The sequence below is a fragment of the Hyaena hyaena genome, unplaced genomic scaffold, assembly GCF_003009895.1.
Source record: "Hyaena hyaena isolate Hyena2069 unplaced genomic scaffold, ASM300989v1 scaffold_805, whole genome shotgun sequence".
In the NCBI taxonomy this organism is placed as follows: Eukaryota; Metazoa; Chordata; class Mammalia; order Carnivora; family Hyaenidae; genus Hyaena; species Hyaena hyaena.
In genome coordinates, this window is record NW_024081439.1 from 492,471 (window position 1) to 517,073 (window position 24,603).

The following is a 24,603-nucleotide window of genomic DNA, read 5'->3' on the forward strand; positions in this document are numbered from 1 at the left end:
CGTGGATTTTACCACTAACGCCCAGCACGCCCTACACACATGATGAGTGAGAAACATGGAGGAATTGAAACAGAATAGGTGTTTCCGTGTAGGTGTGGTTTTATGAGCCTGATGGAAACTTGGAAGCAGACACTTAGAAACCCCGTGTCTGTCACAATTCAAGAAAAGTGGCCACCGTGGGCCGGCCCCACTGTGATTTTACCACATTTGCCATGGGGAAGAAGGGGCCCAAACACTCAGGCCGACAGTATGCACGATCTCAAATAGCAGTTAGGTGAAGGCCAAGTCACATAAGCCGATGCTGACACAATTAGCCTTGCAGATGCCAACAGCATGTCAAGTTCGACACTGTCCCTGTCTTGGAGATGTGCCCCCTCCCCCCTTTCAATGGCAGATGCTCTGGTGCTGTGTTACATTTAATAGGACGGATGGCCAGAGAGAAAATCAGAAACCACCGCTGATGCGCTGTTTATTTCTCAGTCATTTTGTGTTAAATTGCTGTGACTTGAATGTCAGCAGTGTTTGGGATGTGGTAGTGAAATAAAACCCGTAGCCAGTGAGCCAAGACAAATTTCAGAAAACCCCAAAACACAATTGTCTTGGCTTCTGGCTGGCTGTGTCTCCGCACACACGAATAGAAGCAAGTTTATCGCCCTCCAGCCGTTCAGTGGGTTGCTTGTCTTGCCGCACTCTGGGGGATGTCCAGTGAACCCCAAACTGCTTCCCTCAGAGCTGGGGAGGTCAGGAATGAGGGGCTGCTACACTCATTAAGCGTGTCAGAAGTCCATGCCAATTACTATTGGACTGCAGGAAAAGTGGTCATTTCTGGAGAGGGAGATGAGGACTTAATCCTGTTCACTCCAGAGCTTGGGGCACAAGCCCGTGGATGGCAGCGGGGCTGGGGCCGCCAGACACATCTGTACGAGAGTCCGTAAGATTCTGGACAATCCTGGTTTTAGCAAAGCGCGTCTCATGGGGAAACATTCACAATGAGCAAGGCCCCAGATCTCCAAATTGGAGGCATTCTTTTAAGGAGTATCAGTGAAAATCTTTGATCTTGCATGGAACTTTCTTAAGCTTTCAGGCAAGGTCAAGCTGATCTCTAGCTGGAAAGGAGCCTCTTTGTCTTTGGTTTTGCCACAGTGCTCCAATGCGGGTGTGGGGATTTCTGCCCGGGTAGTATTCATGCCTTCCAGGCAAGGGGCTCCTTTGCACAAAAGGCAGGCATTATAATGAAAAGCCTTCGATATTGACTGAAGGGCCAGGCTCGCCTTGGCCTTAGCCAAGAGCTATTTCACTCTCCTTGTTTCTAATTTCTTTCTCTGTGAAATGGGGATTAAAAATACCATCCGAGGGGCACCTGGGTGGCTCAGTCAGTTAAGCATTTGACTCTTGATTTGGCTCAGGTCATGATCTCACGGTCGTGAGATAGAGCCCCATGTCTGGCAACTTGCTGAGTGTGGAGCCTGCTTAAGATTCTCTTTCTGCCCCCTCACCCCCATTCTGTACGCATGTGCGCACGCACTCTCCCTCTGAAAAACAAAAACAAAAAAGCAAAAAACCTGAGTGTAAAACAGAGCCATCTGAAATAGTGGTAGGTCTGGGATAGAGCCAGACAATAAGCATATTAATAAATCCCCCACCAACCCAGGTAATTCCGACTCCGTTGGTGAGTGACAATCATCTAAGGAAGAATTTAGGGGAGGAAAACCACTTTTGGAGGTTTCACGAATGGAGAACCTCCGCATAAGAATGATGTGATGGCAACAGCAAGTGACCTGGGTGGCCCTCTAGTTCACCTAGTTCACCTTGCCACCAGACATCCCCCCCCCCATCTTTCATCTTGCAACCAAATGGATTCTTCCAGTGAGGGAAGTGCCCCCAACCTGGAAGGCAGTGCATTTTTTAAAAACTCTTCTAAATTATTAGAAAAATTCTGTATATGTTGAGCCAAACTATGACTTCCCTGCCCATTTTGGAAAGCAAGAACTTCCCATACGCAAGCCCCTGAGGTCCTTGGAATCTTCTAAGTTGTCTCTGCTTCAAGCTAAGTATTATCGGTTCATTTTAAGGAGGAGCCTTTTAAGGATTGGGCTCTCTCTCCTGTCTCTGGGAATATCTGAGGAGCTGAGAAAAGTCACTCTGAGTCTAATTAATTAAACAGTCTCTCAGGCCGGGACCCAGGCATTCATCTTTTCAAGTTCTTTAGCTTGAAATATGTAGTCAAGGTAGACAATTAGTGCAGACCATGAGGGAATTTTGTTTTTCTATAATAAGAGCCTCATGTTGCTGCAATTTTGCCTGTTTTCTGTTCTCTTTTTTCTCTGTGTCAGGCCTGACCAAAAGTTTAGATGCTCCAAATAAATAACTTTTTTTCTTAAAAAAAAGTCTAGATACTCTTTTGTCTTTTTTTTTTTTTTTAAAGCATTCTAAACTATTTATTGAACTGTGTTCTATGTGCTTTCCCAGGTGCTTTGCGTACTTCATCGTATGAAACAAAGATTGCTCTATGGAGTTTATATTCTAGCAGCAGGAGATAGACAACAACAACAACAACAGCAATAGGCTAATTGGGCTCCTGGGTGGCTCAGTCTGTTAAGCGTCCTTCTTCGGCTCAGGTCATGATCTCGCGGTTCTCGAGTTCGAGCCTCACGTTGGGCTCTGTGCTCACAGCTCCGAGCCTGGAGCCCGTTTCGGATTCTGTGTCTCCCTGTCTCTCTGCCCTTCCCCCACTCATGCTCTGTCTCTCTCTCAAAAAGAAATAAAACACTAAAAAATTAACAAAGAACAAGAGACTAATTAAATAATTAGTATTTTTAATTTTAGAAGTATGTTGGAAGATGATCATGCTTTCAAAAAAAATCCCTATCATAGGTGCTCCTTTGTCTTTCTGTGTGGATTTCTCTTCTTCTGTCCTTCATTTCAGTGGTTCGTAAACTTGAGGGAGCATTAGCGGAGCCCAAGGAGTTTGATGGCGCCACTGCCCAGGCTCTGAGGACTACGGAGGCTCCACAGCCTCTCCTCATCGGGGGCCCGACTGCTCTGTGAGCCTCTTGCTGCCTCTCTTCTGAGAGGTTTTTAAGGCTCAGGTAAATGGTGACTGTCGCAGGCAAGAAGACAAAACTAGCTGGAAATAAAAACAGTTGGATGAGTGGGGCTTTGCTTCCCTACTGGCTGAGCTCTGGACATTCTTGGGGGTACTTCTTTCAGGCCCCAAGTCCACACTCTTTGTCAGAGCTCATCACACGCTGGTGATATTGGAAGACTTTCCTCAGGTTTTGTTTTCCGCTGACATTTTTTTTTTAAGTAGTCCTGTTATGAGCATTGTGGTGGGCGGTGGAACAGCTTGAGGCGAGAAGTCTGGTGAGAAGAAAGACTCTCTCTCTCTCTTTTTTTTAATAGTTTATTGTCAAGTTGGTTTCCACAAGAAGAAAGAATCTCTTGTCACCTTCCTGATATCAAGTCCAGTAGAACAGGTGGAATGCTCAAGGCCGGTGGTGGAGAGTCTGAGGGAGCTTTGGGGGACCGATAGGTAGAGTTGTTGATAAACTGCCCCAGTACTCTTAGCGGCTTCCGCTTCTTCCCTTCCCTTCCCTTCCCTTCCCTTCCCTTCCCTTCCCTTCCAGTCCCATCTTTTCTCTTCTCATTAAATTAGCCTCCCTGAGGATATTCAGGGAAGGCTCAAGGACCACTGGGCAGCTCGGCTGCAGCAGAGGAAGGGGGCAGGAAGGGACCTTTCTGAGGTGAAATTAGTGCGAGGCCAGTGCTCAGATGTTCCATCCGCTTACTTACTTAATCCCAACCACACGATTCAATGCGTATGATCTAGGCAGTTACTCAAATCGTATAGATGAAGAAACGGATCCAGAAAAGCCAAGTAACATCCTTGTTGCCATACAGCCTGCACTGGACGATTTGGGATGGAAATTCAGATGACCTTAAAGGTCCCTCATTGCACTAAGATCCTGTATCTGTATCTCACTGTGGTGGGGCTCGCTATAAACCGTGTGGGGCACTCTTCAAAATGAAAATGGGGAGCCTCTTGTTTACAAAGCAGGGAAAATGTACCGTTGAAGGTTCAAAAAATGTAGAACTTTTCCCTTTGTTCCATGGTCTCTCTTTCTCCTGTCTCTTGACCTGTTGTGGGGTTTTCATGTGCTCTTCTTCTTAAAATTTTTTTAATGTTTATTTATTTTTGAGAGAGAGATAGAGCACAAGCAGGGGAGAGGCAGGGAGAGAAGAAGACACAGAATTCAAAGCAGGCTTCAGGCTCTAAGCTGTCAGCATAGAGCTTGGCGTGGGGCTCGAATCCATGAGCTGTGAGGTCATGACCTGAGCCAAAGTCAGACACTTAACCTACTGCACCACCGAAGCACTCTTCATGTGCTTTTTTTTTTTTTTTTTTAATGTTTATTTATTTTTGAGAGACAGAGACAGAACATGAGCAGGGGAGGGCAGAGAGAGGGAGACACAGAATCCGAAGCAGGGTCTAGGCTCTGAGCTGTCAGGACAGAGCCGATGCGGTCGAACTCACAAACTGTGAGATCATGACCTGAGCCAAAGTTGGACACTTAACCGACTGAGCCACCCAGGTGCACCTTCATGTGCTCTTTGATGTCGTGCTCCCCTGGGTTTGGGATGCTGCCAGAGTGGGAGTAGATTCACAGGCATGAGGGGCCCTGCCTTTACCCTGGTTTGTACAGCTGGGTCCAACCCCCTTCCTCCTCCCTGCTCCCCGCCCCCCCCCGCTTCCAACCACCGGACCAAAACCACGTTGAGGTTGAGCCTGGCATCTCCCTTCCCACGGGACCACCACTTCCAACCATAGCATTGCAAAGTCTGCGGTGTGCTTGGGACCTGCATCAAGAGTGGGCAAGAGCTGTCCTCTGAATGCGCTGCAACACTGCCAGCCTCAGGTGGGGCAGCTGCCAGCCTGGGGGCATGTTCGGTTGTATGTACCTAAACCCTGACTCTCCCAGGTGAGGCCGGGGGTGCCAGAGGGTGAGTGGTGGGGGGCCAAGGACCAATCTTAAGGAGGCTTGCAGGTCATGGGAGGGAGATGCGATAGCATATGGGCCAAAGTCTTATGCCCCCTGCACCTGCTTCACTATCCCATCAGACTTGACTTCTAAAACCGAAATTCAAAGATGAAATTATTAAGGTCATGATGGTGACCCTCGAGCATTAAACTCCCGTATGAGGCTTTTCCGAGCGTGGGGCCTCTGTGTAACTGTATGGTCACACATCCATGAAGCCAGCCCTGCGCTGTGGAGAGCCAAAGAACCATAAGTAAGCATTCCTGAACTTGAGCTGGTTACTTAGGGAGAAGATAATATACAACAAGCTAATAATAAATTATTAGGAAGAGATAACAGGCCAATGTACAATGTTTATAAAAGTAGCTTGTGATTAAGGCTTGAATTAGGCTTTCAGTACACTGTTACTTTGTAAATTAAGAACTAGTTAGATTTCCTCATTTTTCCCCCCGGCTATCCATTCCCCAAAATTTGTTTCGCAGAGATATGTGGCTAGGGTTGAGGTGAGGGGAACACCACTTGCTCGATGTCATTCTGGAATCTCCCATGCGTAAGATTTTCCCTGAGAGTCAGGCACACAGGAGAGGCAGGCACGGGAGGAGGGGCAGAATCAGCCTGGTGGTCTGATCCAAAGGGTTGCAGGAAAATCGATTTGATTGAAAAAAAAAAAAAAAAAAAGTGGGTCAGAAATTGCGAGGGAAGAGCCAAGCAGGATGTGAGTGTGGGTAAGTTGGCAAAGGTCAAGCCCAAGTACCTGACCACCTGGCATTGGAATAGGAACTGGGATTGGAATTACAGAGGACTTTGGGGAGAACTCCCATTCCAGAGGGGGAAATGAGTTCTTGGAGGATGCAGAGGAAAAAGCTCCATCCCTCCAAGGCTAAGTGGGTGGATCAGGGCTGCACAAGACATTAAATACCTACCCTGTCGCTCTGGCGCCCTGAGCCCAGGGAGAGAGCCTGCTGCCTCCCGGCTGGGCGTGGATGGCCCACTGTCTGCTCTCCCCACACCATGCATCCAAAAGCTTTTATGAGGTAAGGGTAGGTTCACAGACGAGGCCAAAGCAATTTGCTGTGCCTTTTTTTTTTTTTTTTTTTCCAATTGTAGAAACATGTGCCAAGTCACTCAAGTTCCTCCGTCGGGCAGGGGGCTGGTGACCCACAGCAGATGACAGCAGGAGACAGCTGCAGGCGGCCCTTGGAAGCTGTAGTCAGCTCTTTGGTCAACAGTGTTTATCGAGTGATCTCGTGCTCTCACGCGCTGGAGCAGGGGGTGTGGGGCAGGCTGCAGCTGCCTCCGGGCCTGGTTCCTTCACTGTGGTTGCAAGAGCAAAGCACAGTCGTTGGTGGGGGTCCTGAGCGGTTATGTCACCTTGCGCTTTGACTCCTTCTCAAGCAGCCCCCCCCCAAAAAAAAAAAAAAAAAAGCGGATAGGTATTACCAGGCATTTGGAATACAAATAACTGAACTGGTTAGAATAGCCAGAGAGGAAGGCTGTTTGCCAACATATAGGGAGCAGAGAAGAACAGCTGCACTTAACTATCAAGCTACTCCTGTAAATATTTGCAAACGCCCCTTCAAAGCTCAAAAGCCTAGGACAGGATCATTGGACAATTTGCTTAGAAGAAGAAGAAACAAAATTGACCTCGTGGTCCGAAGCAGCCATAAAAAGAAAGAGTGAGTTTGGGCAGAAGACCAGAAAGGGAAGAAAGTGGTTCAAAGTTTAATAAACACCAAAGAGAATAAAAATAAATCTCAAGAGCACTTATTTACAAACTTGATGGAAGGATAAGATTGGGGCGGGTGGGTGTGAAAGATGGGCGTTGGGGGAAGGAGAAAGGGCCTGAGGGGTGCCCCTGGATGAGGAGGGGGAAACACCCGCGATGTTTACTCTTCCTAATGACAGGAAATGCACTGAATTAGCTTTGCTCTTTCAGGATGCTCTTTCAAAGCATGTTTGAAGCTTCTGCCGTCTAATGGGGAGGCAGAATGCTGCCATTAGGCCTCCAGAAGGTTCTGGCCAAACTAGAGGGTGTAGAAAGCCAGAATGCCTGGCTCCAGCCTCGCCCCAGCTACCCTGCTGGGCATCTGGCCTGTTTTCAGCTGAGCTGGTCAGGCCAGTACCAGTCACCTGGGGTGGGCATGCTCCAGAGGAGAGAAAGATCGATTTCTTCCCAGCAGCCACCTTGCCAGACTGCAGTGCTAGGGGGCCCCCAGAAACCTGGCTGCCTGTCCGAATGTTTGTCGGCCTGAACACTGTCCACCAACTAACTCACAGTAGTAACGCAGTGGGCCATCACTGCATCTGCATGAATACTTTCTTTTCTCTGACACCGGGATGCTTTAGATTTTTGGGGTTTTTATTTTGTTTGTTTGTTTGTTTCTGGAGCTCCAGGCTCACGAGCTACAAAGCTTCGATTCATGTAGGCGTTGGTGAAGCAGTCCTCCGGCAGAGCGTGGCTCGGAATTCACTGCTTCTCCGTGAGCAGCTTTCTGAGAGTCACAGGACGTGGGGAAGGGGATGAGGGAAAGCCCCTTGGAGGGAAAAAAGCACTGAGCTCTTAAGATCAGCAAATGTCAGCGTGTTCCTAGCGGTTTTTTTTTTTCTTCAGTGTAATCGTCAGGCCATGGATTTCCCAAGAAGTGACCAAAGGTATTTATTTCTATTTTAAGATTGGCAAGATGGCTCATTGATTTAATAAGAAGTTAGCCTTGCCAGTAGCCAGATGCCTGAGTCTTTCAAGACTCCCATTGATGACCAGCTATACAAACAGTGTGTTGCTGGTGAATTCCGTGTGTCCAGGGCCCTGCCCTAGGCGTGTGGAATAAGGAAGAGCTGACAAATATGGTCTCTGCCCTCAAGATTCTTGAAATTTCCTGGGGCGAAAGAAAACAAACAAACATAACACAAAAGTAATAAAAGCACTTGTAAAAAGCCATAAACAACTGTGAGTTATTATGTTATAGTGAAGCTCCATAGTTGAGAAGTGGGGTAGAAAGTAATGGAGCTCCAAGATTTGGATGGAGCATTCCGGAATAATGAGAGAAAGTTTGTAGAAGATTGTAGAAGAAGATCGTAGAAACATCTGTAACAAGTGGGCTGCCCAGTGTACATGCTCAGTAAGTGGGTGCCATGTATGAAGCACGTGGAGAGAATTAGGACCTCCATTGGTTCGTTGCTGCAGCCCAGTGGCATGTTCAAAGGCAATGGCAGATTACTCCAAAACAATAGTGAAACTCTAGCAACCCATGAACGTGAAATTGTTGTGTACCATCTGCATCGCTGTGGTTTCCATGGCTCAGAAGTGAAGGAAGGGGGCTGCTTCTTTCTCTTCATTAGCCGGGATTCCCTTCCACCAAGGGACATTATCTTGATTAAAGAATTTTAAGACTGGACCCGATATAGCCAGTACATGGGTATAGTTTTCGTTAATTCAATTTTTCTCATCCTGACTTAACCAGAGGGTGTATTTGGTCATATGTGTGGGAAAAAACAAAATATTGAAGCCAGAAAAGAGGCAATACATGAACCTGGATAGAGGAGAGTATTTGGATGCCAAGACTTCAAGAAAAAAAAAATACATGGGCAAACTGCTTGCCATTAGGAGCTATTTTCTTGGCACATCTGATTACAGTGTATGCAAGCCCGACAGCTCTCTCCAGGCATCAACTGTCAAGAACTTGATCCAGTCCAGAACCATCTAGGATTTTCCACTGCTCTGTCAACTTTCAAAGGATAGGGTTAACTGCATGCCCTCAAATGAAGTTGGAAGTGGTTTGTTAATCTCTATTAATCTGCTGCCCCTGTAACCAAATGCACATGTTTATTTTTTTTTTCTGGTTAAATTGTTAACGGTATTAAATTGGCCATTGGAAACTAAATCGTTCTGTAGATATATCCCTTATGTTTTCTTGAGATTATCTCATGCTGCATAGTCTTTTGGAGAGAACAATGGATTTTATCGTTTTCATTGATTGCCTTAACTTTTTACAGATGCCATCCCGCCCACTTTCTACAGACCTTACTTCAGAATTGTCCGATTTGACGTCTCAGCGATGGAGAAGAACGCATCCAATTTGGTGAAAGCAGAGTTCAGGGTCTTTCGTTTACAGAACCCAAAGGCCAGAGTGCCCGAACAACGCATTGAACTGTATCAGGTAACTTTTGTGGGTGTTACTTTGGTGAGAAGATCAGTTTGAAGTCTTCAAGTAAAATGCTTTCTACTGTCACAGATTTTCTGAGCTGACATAAACCACTCTGCACATTCACAATCCTGATAGAGGCTCTCATTTGTTATTACTCTGCCGGCTGTCGCTCATTTCTCCATTGGTCTGGAAGGAAGAACCTTTAGAAGGAGGTGGCGGAGGTCTGAGCATGCGTCTTCAGGGGCACAAATGGCTGGAGTACCCACCCTTGGGAGGGATGGCGTCCAGAAGTCCACCCTTCAATCTGGAAAGTCAGGCAGTGTAGATTCAATTCCACCTGAAGGAGGAAAGTCAGCTGGCCTTCCTTTTCTTTCTTCTTTTTTAAAAAATGTTTGCTCATTTATTTATTTTGAGAGGGAGAGAGAGAGCATGAGAGGGGGAAGGGCAGAGAGGAGAGGGAGAGAGAGAGAACCCCAAGCTCTGACAGCACAGAGCCTGATGTGGGGCTGGAGCTCATCAACCCTGAGATCATGACCTGAAGGAAACCAAGAGTTGGATGTTCAACGCACAGAGCCACCCAGGCATCGTCTTCTTTATCTCCTCTCATGGACATCCCTTTCTCCTTTCTTTCCTTTTCCCTTCCTTCCTGCTACTTCTCTCTTCCTGTTATTTTCTCATTCCCTTTTCTTCCTCTCTTTGCTGTCTCCTGCCTCTTCGCTAACCTCATTCTGTCTCCTTTCCTTTTCTGATTGTACCCACTCTCTCCAGGGCATCCCCGTCCCCATTCTCTGTCTGCCCCTCGCCTGCATTATTTCAGGCCGCTCTGACATCTCTTTCATTTCCTTAAATACAGTTGCTGGGCAGCTGAGTTAAAAGATGATGATGGTGATGATGGTGATGATGGTGATGATGGTGATGATGGTGATGATGGTGATGATGATGATGATGATGGAGAAGTGCCAAGTTACTGACACTTCAGAAAGGTTCTTAAAAGCTTTCCAAGTGGGTTACAGCGCAGTAGATCAGCATTATCTAGAAGCTTTGGGAGATGCAGGGTCTCAGGCCCCGTCCCAGACTCACTTAAACCAGAATACGCAAAATGTGGAGCAGAACCTACATGTTTCACAGGGTCTTTGGCTGACTTGTACGTACGATAAAGCACTGGTCTGAAAGCCCAGAGTCTGGGGACGGAGGCAGACCTGTGCGTGGGGAACTTGAGTGTGTCATGGTGTCATAGGAACAGTGTGTGGAGAGAGCAGAGTTGGAGGATGTCAGCAGGGAGTGGACACTAGAGCAGGGGCCTTGAGACGTATCTGTCAACACAGGTTGAGGGATGATCATTCTTGACGGAGGAGCGACCTGTGCAAGATCAGAGTCTGGAAGGGGCCTGTTGAGGGCACCGCATTAATGGTGCTCAGGAGAGGAGAGGAGACACCGGGAGAAGCTTGACCTCCAGGGAAAGAAAGCGTATGGAGGAAAACCAAAAAGAGCTAAGAACTGATAGACCCACGGCGCTAAGGGGGACGCAAGTACGACTGTATGACTAACAAGGGGGCTTACTCGTGGAAAAGAAAGGAATTGATGTCTGATTGCAGAAGCCTACTAGTTGTTCTGGATTCTAAGCATTTTGGAAATTTCAATATTTGGATGAGCATTTTCTTTGTGTTTATTGGGAAAATGGGGAATTACAACAAATTAGTAACAAATGTTTTGTATGAGATTGCAGAGAATAAGTTTTTTTTTAAATTGTATTTATTTAATTTGAGAGATAGAGAATGAGAGAGCATGTGAACAGAGGATGGGAGAAAGAGAGAGAGAGATTGAGGAAGAGAGAGAGAGAGAGAGAATCCCAGGCAAGCTCCACACCATCACACCGTTCGGGGCTCAAAGCCATGAACCGTGAGATCATGACCTGAGCAGAAACCAAGAGTCCAATGCTTAACCAACCAAGCCACCAGGTGATCCACAGACAGTAAGTTTTAAAGTTTTAAAAAGAGCCTTCAGGTACTAGTTAACATGTGTGTTCATGAAAAATAATTCTTATTTATTAAAATGAATCCCCAAAGACATCTTTTTGGAGAACTTCAAATCTTAACGCCTGCCCTGAGACCACCATGAGGACAGCCCAGAATAGGGTCAGGGTCAGCTTCCTGGGTAACAGAGCTCAGCATGTTCCAAATCGTGTCTCCGTGAATAGTCACAGCTGTACTGTGAAGCTGGCATGATGAGGCATTCTTTTCTTTTCCAGAAATTATTGAAGTAGAATTGCAATATAACATTTATATTAGCTTAAGGTGTACAACATAATGATTTGATAGATGTATATATGGCAAAGCATTTACCACCATAAGTTTAGTTAGTGTCTATCATGTCACAAAGTCATGCAATTTTTTCCCTGTGGTGAGAAGTTTTAAGATGTACTCTCTTACCAGCTTCCAAATCTACACTACAGCGTTGTTAGATAGTCACCATGCTGGACATTAAACCCCCAGGACTTTGCTGTCTTGTAACTGGAAGTTTGTGCCTTTTCACCCAACATTCACCCATTTAAGGTATTCTTTCTATTACTGTGCTCTTTCTCCTCTTCACAGAGGAAGACGCTGAGTCACAGAGAAAGTAAGGCACTTGGCCAGGATCACACAGCTAGAAAGTGACAGCGTTGCGATATCAATCCAGCTGTGACTCCCAGATGCTCACGCCTCACCACGTACTGCGCTTTCCCTTGCTCTTTGCCTCAGTATCAGCTAGAATAGAAGAAAAACAAGAGAAAAGAATAGAAGAAATAGTAAATAGAAGAAAAATAAGGCCAGCTAGAAGGTGGATTGATACTTGAAAGGAAAGCAAACACTGGGTTCTTGGAAAAAGAAGCTAGATCAAAGAAAGCCAGATAGATTGCAAGGTAATTAAAAAACAAGAATATGATTACTTGTTCTTTTTTCTTCTTTTCTGATTAAATCGCTTGCAAACATCTCTCTGTATGGACAGTAGCAGCATGGATTGTTCTCTGGCCCTGTTTCACTTGCCTGCCTTCAGTAAATTGAAGGCAAGATCTCTTATGTTTTGTTGCCTGTAACATAAGCTGTGATTATTAGGCCCCTGGCCCTGTGCTCCAAGGAGTGGCCTCTGATAGTAGAATTACTGACCACTTGCCTTGCACACAGAGGCCATCTCACCTCCAGGAAGGGATGTGTCCCTTGAGGCTGGTAGTTTAGAGGTCCTTAGTGACTTCTTAGAGGATGTGTACCTTCTTAGAGGTGACTGCAGCCCTGGCTGCCCCAGCCAGTGAGCCACCAGATCTGCACAGATTGGAGTCTGCCAGTGGAAGAGGTACAGCCCAAGATGGAAGCGTGTTATATGAAGAGGGTGAGTGTGGGGCATGTTCACTGTCACTGAACACAGGCACCTGAAAGGAGATAATTTTAGAGGAAAAGTGAAGAAGAAACCAATTCCTTGTCTATCTGGAGCTCAGCGGGGCAGCGATCTAACCTCCTGAAACACAGCCAACGTCTAGGAAGTAAGTCAGAGATTCCTATCACCCTAATAGGAGATACAAAATACATACACAGCCGAGTTACCAGAAAGGCAGCCTTTGGCCCTTTATTCACTTGTGACCAGACTGGTTATCTCTAGAACCACAGGAAATTAGAAGGGGAGGGCCGGAGGGAAATACTTTGATGGGAGCATATCATGCTTTCGACTTGAGATTTTTGCCCATGCGCCTTGGTGATGCTGGCCCAGAAAATCAGGTCACAGAATGAATGCAATGCTTGTTGTGGACTCTTTTTCTAAATCTCACCCTGTTTATAGCTCACCCAGCCAGTCCTTATAGCAATGGTGTCCCATCTGGCTTCTGATGTCTGCTGTGCTGTCTTTATGTGGAGCCCCATTTCTGGCTTGTTCTCCAACTTCCCACTTGCCTTTAGCAGCCATTTGGCGGTCTTTGCAGCTTTCATGAATAAAGTCCCTCTTCCAGCCCCAATATGGAAATCGTTCTTATGATAAGAGCCTTGAATTATGAAGGTGAGGCTAAATTATATTCAGAAAACGAAATACATGGCAATAAAATTTCAGAGAGTTTTATGTCCAAAATTTTTGAAATGTTATTTTGGAAAAAAAAAAAAAAGACATGGTGCTTACATGCGGAGATCTTTATCTCTTTGGAAAGCTCAACTATTCAGAAGAACAAAGCCTCTAAAGTTTCTAGAATCTCTTTGATGACCATATTCCTTGACACATATTGACATTCTACTCCCTAAATGAAGAAAGGTAGGATGACTGTGAGTAGGTTTGCAGGCTGTTCAGATGGTTGAATGGGTCATTTATTAGGGTTCACATGCAAGTTCATGTGTGTGAGCAGCACTCCCCCAAACATGAAAGTCCTGGGGGAGCTTTTGCAAGGACTGTCCACAGTCCCTTTCTGGAGACTCTGATTCTCCCTGGAGAAAAAAAAAAAAAAAAAAAGGATTGCTTCTGGACAGATGTGCTTTGAAAGGGCTCTCATAGTTGTTTGGATATGATCGTCCTCCACTGGGAATCACAGATTTCAGTACGGGTTTTGGGGTCATGCTGTCTCATAAAATGTGTATAGGCATTCTCTCTAGAGTCAGAATACCAGTCTAGAAGGGCCTAAGGTAGCCTTTCTGTGAGTGAGTTCAGATCTCGCCTTGTCCAAGGCTGTGCATCTGTTGATTCTCCTTGCCTGGGAGGGTGAGGACACCCGAGCTGCCATGGAAGTCGTATTTAGCTTGGCAAAGGATCTCGGGGTTGTCACTGCTCTCCTGTCCTACAGAACAGCCTGCCAGAACTTTTGATGAATGGTGGTAAAATAAAGCCTTACTGTCCTCCCGCTCTCTCTGACTTCTGTTACGTCGACAGACTCTAAATAGCATATACTGGTATGATCACGGTATGACTTCAAATATACACCAGTATTGGAGGGAATAAGGGGGTAAAGCCCTTTGATAGATGAAGAAAAAGAAAAGGGGAAAAAAAAAAGGGATAAAAACTGAACTTTTTCCAAATGGGAATGACCCTTACCATGTTTTTAAAGCTTTATGCCAAAGGCAGCCTTTATTGGAACACGATCAGATAAAGCCCCAGTGCTCTGGGAGTGCCTTCGAACCTACAATATTTAGAAGAGCTCTCAGCTCATTTGGAAAGTTGAACACATCTTTCTTTGATTAACTTGCTCCTATATTTATGATTAAAATCACGCCCAGAGTTATGAGAGAGAGAAAATAGGGTGGAGAAATATTCTTCAATTGACTATCACCAACAAAAGCAAGGGTACCTACCATCTTGGACTGGGGTAAATCCCCGATTTTACAAGTGAAGAGATGAGTCCCTGAGAAATTTATAACTTGTTTAAGGGCATTCATGACATCATGGCCCCATGGGACCACCAAGGATCGCTATCCTGACGTCAGAGGACCTTGGAACTTTCAGACATTTCTAGCTTGCTAACTCACACCCTTTTCACACTAACTGCTCATTTCAAACTTGACCACCTCTGGGATACCACCTTGCACCTGTGTGACTGTTTTGGCAATCTATTCACTGAATAACAAGGTACCCCAAAATTTCGTGGCCTCACACAGCAGTCGGTTATTTGACACTGCATCCCAAAAGGACAGTTTTCCCCCTACTAGAGATACACCCAAGGTGCTCTTAAAACGAAAGCTGGAGGATCCAGAGAAATGTCTCAGGACTCATTCCTTCCAGAAAGGGAGCTGCGAGAATTCGGGGGGCAGCCTGATGTCTTGGGTGGTCTCCTTGGGTGGAGTCGCCTATCTCAATCAAGAAATTCCTTTGAGCCCAACAATATTTACACAGGGAAATCTGAATAAACCGGATTGAGATGGGAGCAGGTTTGGTTAAGTGATATGCACGTAATTTTCTTTTATTCATGTTGGAACTCCTTTGATTGTGTTTCCACGTGTGCGCCGACATCCTGGAATTGGAAGACTGCATCTGTGCTCTCGGTTCACCTTTTGTGAGGCAACATGTGACCTTAGTTTCTGTAATGATCCGGATTTGCTTGGTGTTTATTGTAAGGATGAAATGAAACAATGTTTCTAACTGCCAGAGGGAGAATGGAAGCTCCACATATGAGAGTTTACTGCCTTCCATGTCATCTCTTAGATTTTGGCTTCTACGTCTTTGATTCCTCCAAAAGGAAGAGCCCTCTGCAGAATTATCTGCCGAAGACAGTTGCCAAATTATTTTTAAGATTAATTTATTAGCTTCAGACCAGTAACAAAATCGTGCAGCATAACTCTTTGGGAGACAGTGTGATGTACTATATCATACATCAGAGCATCAGGAGAAAAATGTCACCTTTACGCAGGGCGCTGGCATGAGTGCCAGACAGCGGGGTAGAATACAATCTGCTGAGGGCTCCCTGTTCGTCAGTAGAAGATAAATGTGCTGAGATGAAATGAGCTCCGTGGATTTCAGAGGAATCTTAGAGTTCCCATCCGTGGCCTTAGAAGAAGCAATTCTACCTCTCGTTCATAGAGGGAGAGCACCCGCTTCAGTCACTTTTGCTCTGATACAGGAAATCCCCTCTTTACGGAATACTCTGTCAGACTTTGACAAAGAAGAGTACAGTGAAATCCCCCCTCCGGCTTTCTCTGAATTTTTTCTTTAATGCTTGGATTTTATTTTTGTTTTTTTAAGAAATGTTTATTTTGAGAGAGAGACAGAGAGGAAGGGACAGAGAGAGAAGGAGAGTGGGAATCCCAAGCAGGCACTGACTGCGCTGTCAGCACAGAGCCTGACACAGAGCCCAATGTGGGGCTTGACCCCACAAATCGTGGGATCATAACCTGAGCGGAGATCAAGAGTCAGATGTTTAACCGACTGGGCCACCTAAGCGCTCTAATACTTGGATTTTAGTGCGTGGTTGAATTTGAATTTAGACAGTAACCAGTTCGTCGAAGGTGAGGAAGTCACATTTTAGGAGATGACTGCAAGGATATAGAAAACAGTGACTGAATCCTAACTCATGTATCTGTTTACTTTCGGCTTCAAGCTATTCAGGAAATATTAAATGATTTTTCTTATTTGGGGGTGAAAGAATGAATTGATGTTTGTGAAGTGAAATCAGTACACAAAATTTCCGTAGGGAGGAGTGAATCACCAGCCACTCTTAATAAACATTTTATATATATAAGTATATAATGTCTGCAAAAGATTTTAAATTATGCATACTCGTGAGGCGTTACAGTGAACATTCAAGGTTGATGGCCAAGGCCTGCTTCTGAAGGGACTCTAATGTTGCAGAACGTGGGGTGAGGTTCCTATTATAGTGGGGAGCGTAGCACTAATGAGGTTAATAAAATGCTCCCCTTTTCCTAACCCCAAACACAGCCAAAGAAACTGACTGTTCAATTAGACTTCCAAAAAGTGCTGCTGGAAAAAAAAAAATCCAAACAAGTTATACTTTGCTCCTGTTGCACAGAATTTTACAGCAAGCAATCCCTGTAGTGCTGATTCTAACTTTGGAGACACATACAGTATAGTAACCCACTTTTTAAAAAAGCCACAAGGGGGGCGCCTGGGTGGCTCAGTCGGTTAAGCGTCCAACTTCGGCTCAGGTCATGATCACACGGTTCGTGAGTTCGAGCCCCATGTCGGGCTCTGTGCTGACAGCTCAGAGCCTGGAGCCTGCTTCTGATTCTGCGTCTCCTTCTCTCTCTGATCTTCCCTTGTTCATACTGTCTCTCTCTCTCTCTCTCTCTCTGTCAGAAATAAATAAAACATTTAAGCCACGAGGTATGTATAATAAACACTTTGTTTACACAAGGCTATTAATATCTCAAGTTTTTTTCAGACCGATCAAATGACATGCTTGCCTCGTAAGAAAATGGATTGTTGTCATTTGCTTTGTTACGACATTTCCAGATGTCTGTTAACCTTGTGAACAGACAGGACCCCAGAAAGTGGTGTGACTAGTAGACCTTCTCCACTGTATTCAAAGAAATGTTGATAATCATGCAATAGTAATTAATAATTCCATGTTCGTGTTGTGTCAGAGACTTCGGTAACAATATTGATAATTATCACGAACACAGTGCTTACTGTAGGCTCGGCACTATTTGAAGTGCTTTAAAGAGGGTCGTTTAATCCTTATAATAACCCTATGAGGTGGGTTCTCTGCTTTATAAATGAGGAAACTGAGGCGCAGAGAAGTTAAGTAACTTGCTCAAGCTATGCAGAAGCAGTGTTTGAACCCAGGCAGTCGAGTGCCAGAGGCCACGCTCTGGACCACTTTACCGTACTAGTAGAAGAATGTAGGCTCTGGAGTTGGACCGGTGTGAGTTCATGTCAATGAGACGATTTCCACATCAGTTAAATGTGGGTAAAAACACCTACTTGGCCAGGATTTGTAAAAGCAAAAAGCGAATGCATGAAAACTCCTAACACAATGTAGGTGTACTCAATGGCCACTATCATTATTACTACTATCATTATTACTCCTATAGTTTCTAAAGTTTGAAATTTTATTAGAAACAGTCTCTTAAGCTTACGATCTGCTCAGAATCTCTTAAAAATGAAAACTCACCCCGGCCTCTATTGCCGCAGGGTCAGAGTCTCAGTGGCTGTCCCTGGAGTTTGCTGCAGAGCCTCCTGAAATACTATTTTCAACTCATTCTGCTCACGGTAGTCTCATTCAGTTCCTGATGAGCAGCTCCGCATGGGAGAGAAGAGAGTCTTCACAGCCGGTGGGCGCCGGGTTCCTCTTCCACCTCTTTTTATGTATTAGCTTTTCGCTCTTACAGATTACTCATGTCTCTGAACCTCAGTGTTTCATCATAAAATGGTGATAATGGTTCTTGTCTAATGAGTTACCGTGAGGAGAATCCCTGTAAAGTGCCTGGCACATTGGATGTATAAGGAACGCATTATCGCATGTCATCCAGAACATGGTGTATATTTCCCCTAGAGATGGCTTGTGATTCTGTCAGTCGTCTCTGGTTGGACCAGGTCTCTTGTGACCAATTTGCTCTTACCACTGGGGCAGTTCAGGGCTGCGGGAAGCAGCCATGGGTTTAGCTCCCCGTGTATTTGCTTTATCAAAACTCTAAGGGCACCATTGGTGGGCTGGGGCCATGATGTGTCTTGCTTTTCTTCTGAAGAAAGCTTTTTGAAGCATGATTATAGAGTGACTGACCCCAGTGGGGTGTCTTTATTACCTACCTCTTCTTGCTTCACCACCACACAAATAGGCATGACATATACTTCCTAGAATGACTTTAAAAAGGCTCCATTTTAAAAAAATATTGTTAATATATGCCAACTGCCCTACAACCTCCATTGGAGCAAAGATTGTCCTGAAGGAAGATAGGTGTTTATTTCTTGATACCAACAGTGCTCAGAATTGGTTTTGAACCTGCTGTTCTAGAGCTGTGCTCAGAGCCTACAAATACAGAATTGGGAATTCCTTCAGTGGAGACAAATCCAGACTTCTGAAAGGTAGTGTTAATTTCTGAAAACTGCCAAAGTTCTACTGAAGAGGAAGATAGAAAGTAATTAATTTTCCTATGTGATAACAGTTTTTAAAAACAGATCTGAAATCCAGCTGCTTCTCAGACTATGACCGTTGCTACTCACCTGTCTAAGCGAGTTTTGTCTCTTATTACTGTAATGGCCTCCTGGCTGGCCTGCTTGATTCTCACCCCCCATGGCTCTCACCCTTGGCCTCCTTAGAGCTTGTGTTTAGCACTGCAGTTAAGAGTGATTCGTTAGGATGTGGTCAGATCTAAATCCCCTGTTGAAAGCCCTGCAATGGCTTCTCACCTCACTTCGCCTAGGAGCCAGAGTCCTTTCTGTGTCCAGACCTGTCCCAGCCTGACTTCCCTCACTCGGGCACCTCCCCCATACTGGCCTCCTTGCTGCACCTCAGATACCTGAGCTCACTCCCTCCTGAAGCCTATGGCCGCTGTCCCTTCCTCCCACATTCTCCTTCCTGCTCTCTTCATTCCCTTAGGTGCTTCCTCGGATGTCACCCGCTTAGAGAGGCCTCGTGGTCACCCTAACATCTTAGGACTCCTCTCCCCAACACTTCCTGCCTCCCCCCTCCACTGCACCCTACCCCTCCCCTTCTCGTTTTGCTGTACTTGATCTTCTCCTCCGTCTCTGTCTGGCTTATGGTCATCTCCACCCCGAGGGACAAATTCCTGGAACACGGTGCCTGGTGCGTAGTGGGTGCTCAACAAACATTTTCCAAGGAATTTAAGAAATATTTCAAAATAAGATACAAGTGCAAGGAAATGTTGTGAAATAAGTATGTAAGATCACAACGGGACTCCTTTGAGAAACATTTTCCATTTATTTGGATTTTGAAATTCTGCTACATTTGCTTTAAAGATATCTAATTATTGATAAAGAAAGAAGCAAATATCTATCCATTTTTTTGTTATTTATTCAGAGCTCATGCTGGTTAAGTGGATAATAACCATGTAGGTAAAAAAATTACATAAGAGATTAATGAAACTGATATTCTTAGGGAACCCATAAACTCTCCCTGTTTGCAGAAAAACCAGGCTCATTATTTTTTTTTGACTGATTGCTTAATAATCACACCCCCTGAATTAAAGTTCTCAGCTGAATATAAGAAGGGACTTCGGTTATAATGTAGGCCAGATATGTTATTGTTAGCCAGAAGTAGGGAAGGGTGTTGCAAGTGTGACTTTCAAGTATGTGTATGTTGGTATCAAGTCCAAGTGGAACCGGAAGGTTGATCAGGTCAGAAAATCAGTCCTGACCGCAGGGAGCTTGCAGGCTTGTCGGGAGACTCCTTCCCCTCAGAGCAGGAAACAGCTGGAACAATCAGAACCCACACTAGACTGTGTGGTCCAGCCTCAAGAACTGACAGAACTTAACGTCTTGACATAGTTGCCTTTCGGATGCTTTCATTGAAGGTTGTCCTGCACATCTCTCTCTCTGTGTCTGCACTGCTGTGACTGTCACCCAGCCGAATGCTTTTCTCTGCTGTGTGATTTATATGTGATGGTCTTCTGAATGCTGTTGAGCTGTGACATCTGAGAGACTTTCTGTTCACACAGAGGACTCCTTTGGCCCTCAGACCTGTGGAAATGAATTTCCTTGTTTATGCATATGTGCAGTCGGCACAAAGGCCCATCTGTAGAGAACTTTTAAGAAGTGAAGGAAACAATAGAGAATTATAAGGTGCTTTCATCACAGAGGAAAGGCTTTCCTGTTTGTGGGGTGTGTGTGTGTGTGTGTGTGTGTGTGTAGCTTGAAGACATAACTGGTGACATTTCCATAAAGGCCACTAAAGATCTGTACATGCCATTCTTTATTGTAATTGCACGTAAGTCTAGGAAATACAGGAACTCTACGCTATATGGAGAAAGACTTAAGGCAGTGACATAGTAATGCAGATATCTGAGCTCCAGAGAGACTATTTTCATGTGTCTTTCTTTTGAAGCTGATCTGTACTCCATGGGAGTCTACTGTGCAGACTCTCTCGAAGCTCTTGTGAGGTATACATTACTACAGCCTTAGAGGGATGCAATTTCAAAGGAGCCATGGCAATTACAAGACAGGGCGATGGCAGCAGCAAGATAAAGATCGGATCTGCTCAGCCACTTCTGAAGGATAATCAGCCATGTGTCAGTTTCTCAAGCACCCCCAGAGCGACCGAGCATTGTTCAAGGGGGCCACGGCTCAGCAGGAGCAGAGAGTTCCATTTATGCCTCAGTGGAAGAAAAGCCATTTCACCTACTTCTGATTCTTTTGTAAGGCCCTTCTTTCTGTTACGTGCCGATTCTTTTTCTTGCTTTTTCTCCCTTATATTCATTCCACAATGAAATATATGAAATAGGAAGGGTAAAATGCAGTAAAAAATTGCTTACACTATGATTCTTTCTGTCCTCAAGATGGACACATATATGATATATATGTATACATATACATACACACATAGATATATATACACATATACACACAACATGCATACATAATCTGTGATGTGTGTGCATAAAATTCCAAGGAGTAGTTTATTTTTTTAATTTTTTATTTTGTTTTTGAGAGAGAAAGAGAGAGGGAGGGAGACGGAGGATCTGAAGCGGGCTCTGCCCTGACAGCAGTGAGCCCCATGCGGGGCTTGAACTCATAAGCCGAAGTTGGATGCTCAACTGACTGCACCAACCAGGCACCCCAAATTCCAAGAAGTAGTTTCTATCGGTATAAAAGACTGCCTGTGCAAGGGCTTATTTGTCACCTGGTTGTGTGCATCTTTCTAATGAGTCAATCAGGATTTACCTAGAAGGGACCATGCAAATTCAGTGGAAAAGACTGTGCAATAAGAGCCAGAATGTCCCTTGCTCCAAAGGACTTCATAGAACATTTAGAACAGACTCAACCCAGTATAACCTATGAATACCTACTGTTTGCATTATGTTCGCTCAACAAAGATATGTGGAAGTCCTAACCCCCCAGTACCCCAGAACGTGACCTCATTTGGAAATAGAGTCATTGTAGATGCAAGCAGTTAAGTCAAAATGAGGTCCTGCTTGCAGTAGGGGTAGACCCCTAATTCTGTGTGATCAGCGTCCTTAGAAGATGACTGTGGAGAGACAGAGACACGCAGGGACAATGCCATGTGAAGACAAAGGGCAGCGATTGAAGTTAGGTAGCTTCAAACCAATGAATGCCAAAGATTATTGGTAAAACACCAGATGCCGGGAGAGGTAAGCAAGGACACTGTCCCCCCACCCCCACCCCCCCATGAAGCCTTCCCAAGAATCATGGCCAATACCTTGATTTCTGACTTCTTGCCCCCAGACCATGGTAGAGTGAATTGCTGCTTGTTTAAGCCTCTTTGTTAAGGCAGCCCCAGCAGTCTAACAAGGCTACTGAGCAAACTCTCCCTAAGTTCAAGCTTATAATGCCTAGGATGGATGAAGGAGTCCAGCAGAGAAAAGAAAATGCAGTTATTTGTTCTGTTTTGTAATGAGCCAGCACATCTCTGTGGCCGGGACTGTGTTCTCGCAGTGCCCTGTATTCTTGCCAGACTTTCAGATGTTAGCAGTTACCCTACTTACCTCGGTGATCGCCATCTCCTTACTCCAGAAAGAGTGCCCTGATTCAGTGACCTCATTCTGCCTTGTGAACACATCGCTTTCAATTGTTGTCGAGAGGTCTGCGTTCCCTTACTAGCGTGTGGACTCTTAATAACAGGGACCATCTTATTGTCCTGGACAGAAGGTGATGCCTTACTCACAGCAAGAGCTTAATATCTGTTGAACTAAACTGGAGGGAGTCAGCTCTAAAAGAAATTGAAACAAAGAATAAATGAGGACTCAGGCACATATACGATGCCCAGCAGTTTTTCAACGAATGAATGAATAACTAAACTAATTAACTGATCGTATTAAATATTTTAGAACATGTGGGTTGGTTTGGCTTTTGGCTTTTGTCATGTGGGCCAAAGGCTCTCCACAGTCAGTGCAGGCGGCATGCCCGAGAACCCATTATACCTCCTGTGAAAAAGCCAAGAAACGCTTTCATGAGTGCACCGAGTGTTTCTTTGCATGAGAATAAATGTTGGTATTAGCAAGATTTCGACCCAGAGAGTCGAATCTCCAAAATTCTATCAGTGAATGTGTATTTTTTAAAAATTTTTAATGTTTATTTATTTTTGAGGGAGAGACAGAGCATGAGTGGAGGAAGGGCAGAGAGAGAGAAACACAGAATCTGAAGCAGGCACCAAGCTCTGAGCTGTCAGCAGAGAGCATGACAGGAGGCTTGAACTCACAAACCACGAAATCATAACCTGAGCCGAAGTCAGATTCTAATCCGACTGAACTAACCAGGCGCCCCAGTGAATGTTATTCTTGAGGCCTTCAGTGTCAACAAACTGGAATGCAAGGATTATGGAGCTGGAAATAAGTGCCTGGTTCCCTCTATCTTTGAGACGCTTACTATCCCGTTGAAAAAGCAGACACTTACACACATGCAGGATTACCCTCGAGGCCACTGTGGGCAAAGGGCTGACTACTAGGCGCCCCAGTAATTGCTGGGGGCCTAGCACAAGAAAACTGACCTCAGAGTGAAAGTAGCCATTTCATTGAAAAGCCAGGCTGAAGAATAGGAAGGTTTTTGTTATTGTTTAGCTGGTTTTTGTTTTTAAGTAAAAATGGAAGGAGTGGGGAAGGTATTCTGTTAGGGATACTGGTCTAAAAACAGAGTTGAGACCTGGAATATATGTCTTAGGGTTACTGTTTAGATTTGGTTTCTAGGGATGGGAGGTGAATCTAGGATGACGGATTGGTGGCAAGTTGTGTCTTAAATACTAAACTATGGAATCTGAAGCTTACTCACTAGACAGTAGAAGCCTCTGGAAGATTTTGACCAAATAAGGGACATAATTATCACTATAATTCCCATTTATTGAATACCAGCAATGTGATAGGTGCTTTCTCTGCTTGTGTGTTATTTAATTCTCTTAAAGAAGGTGGCATTTTATTAACCCATTTCATAAATAAGAAAATCACAGATCCAATAAGTGATAGTTTACGTTTGCCTGACTTCAAAGCCTATGAAACTTTTCACTGCATTAATGATTTCCAAAGGCACTTGGCAAACCCTCCGGGTTCTTCAAAGAAAACCTAAGGGACCACAGGACTGAATTGTTAGTTGGCGAAGATGGTCAAGACTCTTGTCCTCAACTGGGCCTCACACTTCACACTAGTGATGTTCTACTTTTTTCTGCCATATGCAATATAACCACAGAGTGTTGACCAAAGAAACAGGGCCAACCAGGAAAGAAGTACCCAAGGATCCAGCAACGGGGTATGGTCCTGGCTCTAGGTAACTTTTTTTTTTTTTTAAATGTTTTATTTATTTCTAGGAGAGAGAGAGACAGACAGCGTGAACAGGGGAGGGTCAGAGAGAGAGGGAGTCACAGACTGAAACAGGCTACAGGCTCCGAGCTGGCAGTCAGCACAGAGCCCGACGCGGGGCACGAACCCACGAACCGCGAGATCGTGACCTAAGCGAAAGTCGGACGCTTAACCGACTAAGCCACCGAGGCGCCCCTAGCTCTAGGTAACTTAACATTGTTCTCATCACCCTGATGAAGTACACAATTGCTGATCCTGTGTGGCTAAGAAGAATAGCATATATGTTGAGTAGCAAACAAAATTCAGAGAGATCCCAGAAGGCCAGAGTCAAATAAGAAGTTCAAAATAACCGAGAGAATGTGTAATTTGCATTTAGGTTCAAGAATGAACTGCATAAACATAGACGTTACCATTGGTTCTCAGAGGGAACCCGCAGTCTGGGCATCACCGAGGAATATGTTAGAAATGCAAATTCCTATTAGGTCAGAACCTGGGGGTGGGGGTCCGGCATTCTGTGTTGTAATAAGCCCCTCAGATGTTTCTAATGCA

General features: G+C 44.9%; 1 protein-coding gene across 2 annotated transcripts in view; it reads left to right on the forward strand.

Moving 5' to 3' along the window:
* TGFB2 (transforming growth factor beta 2) overlaps positions 1 to 24,603 on the forward strand; it is an 84,624-nt gene that overhangs the window by 43,944 nt on the left and 16,077 nt on the right. For both annotated transcript variants that reach the window (XM_039219299.1, XM_039219300.1), the window contains one exon: positions 9,030 to 9,193. In XM_039219299.1, the coding sequence (XP_039075230.1) occupies positions 9,030 to 9,193 (164 nt within the window). The remainder of the gene's footprint in view (positions 1 to 9,029; positions 9,194 to 24,603) is intronic.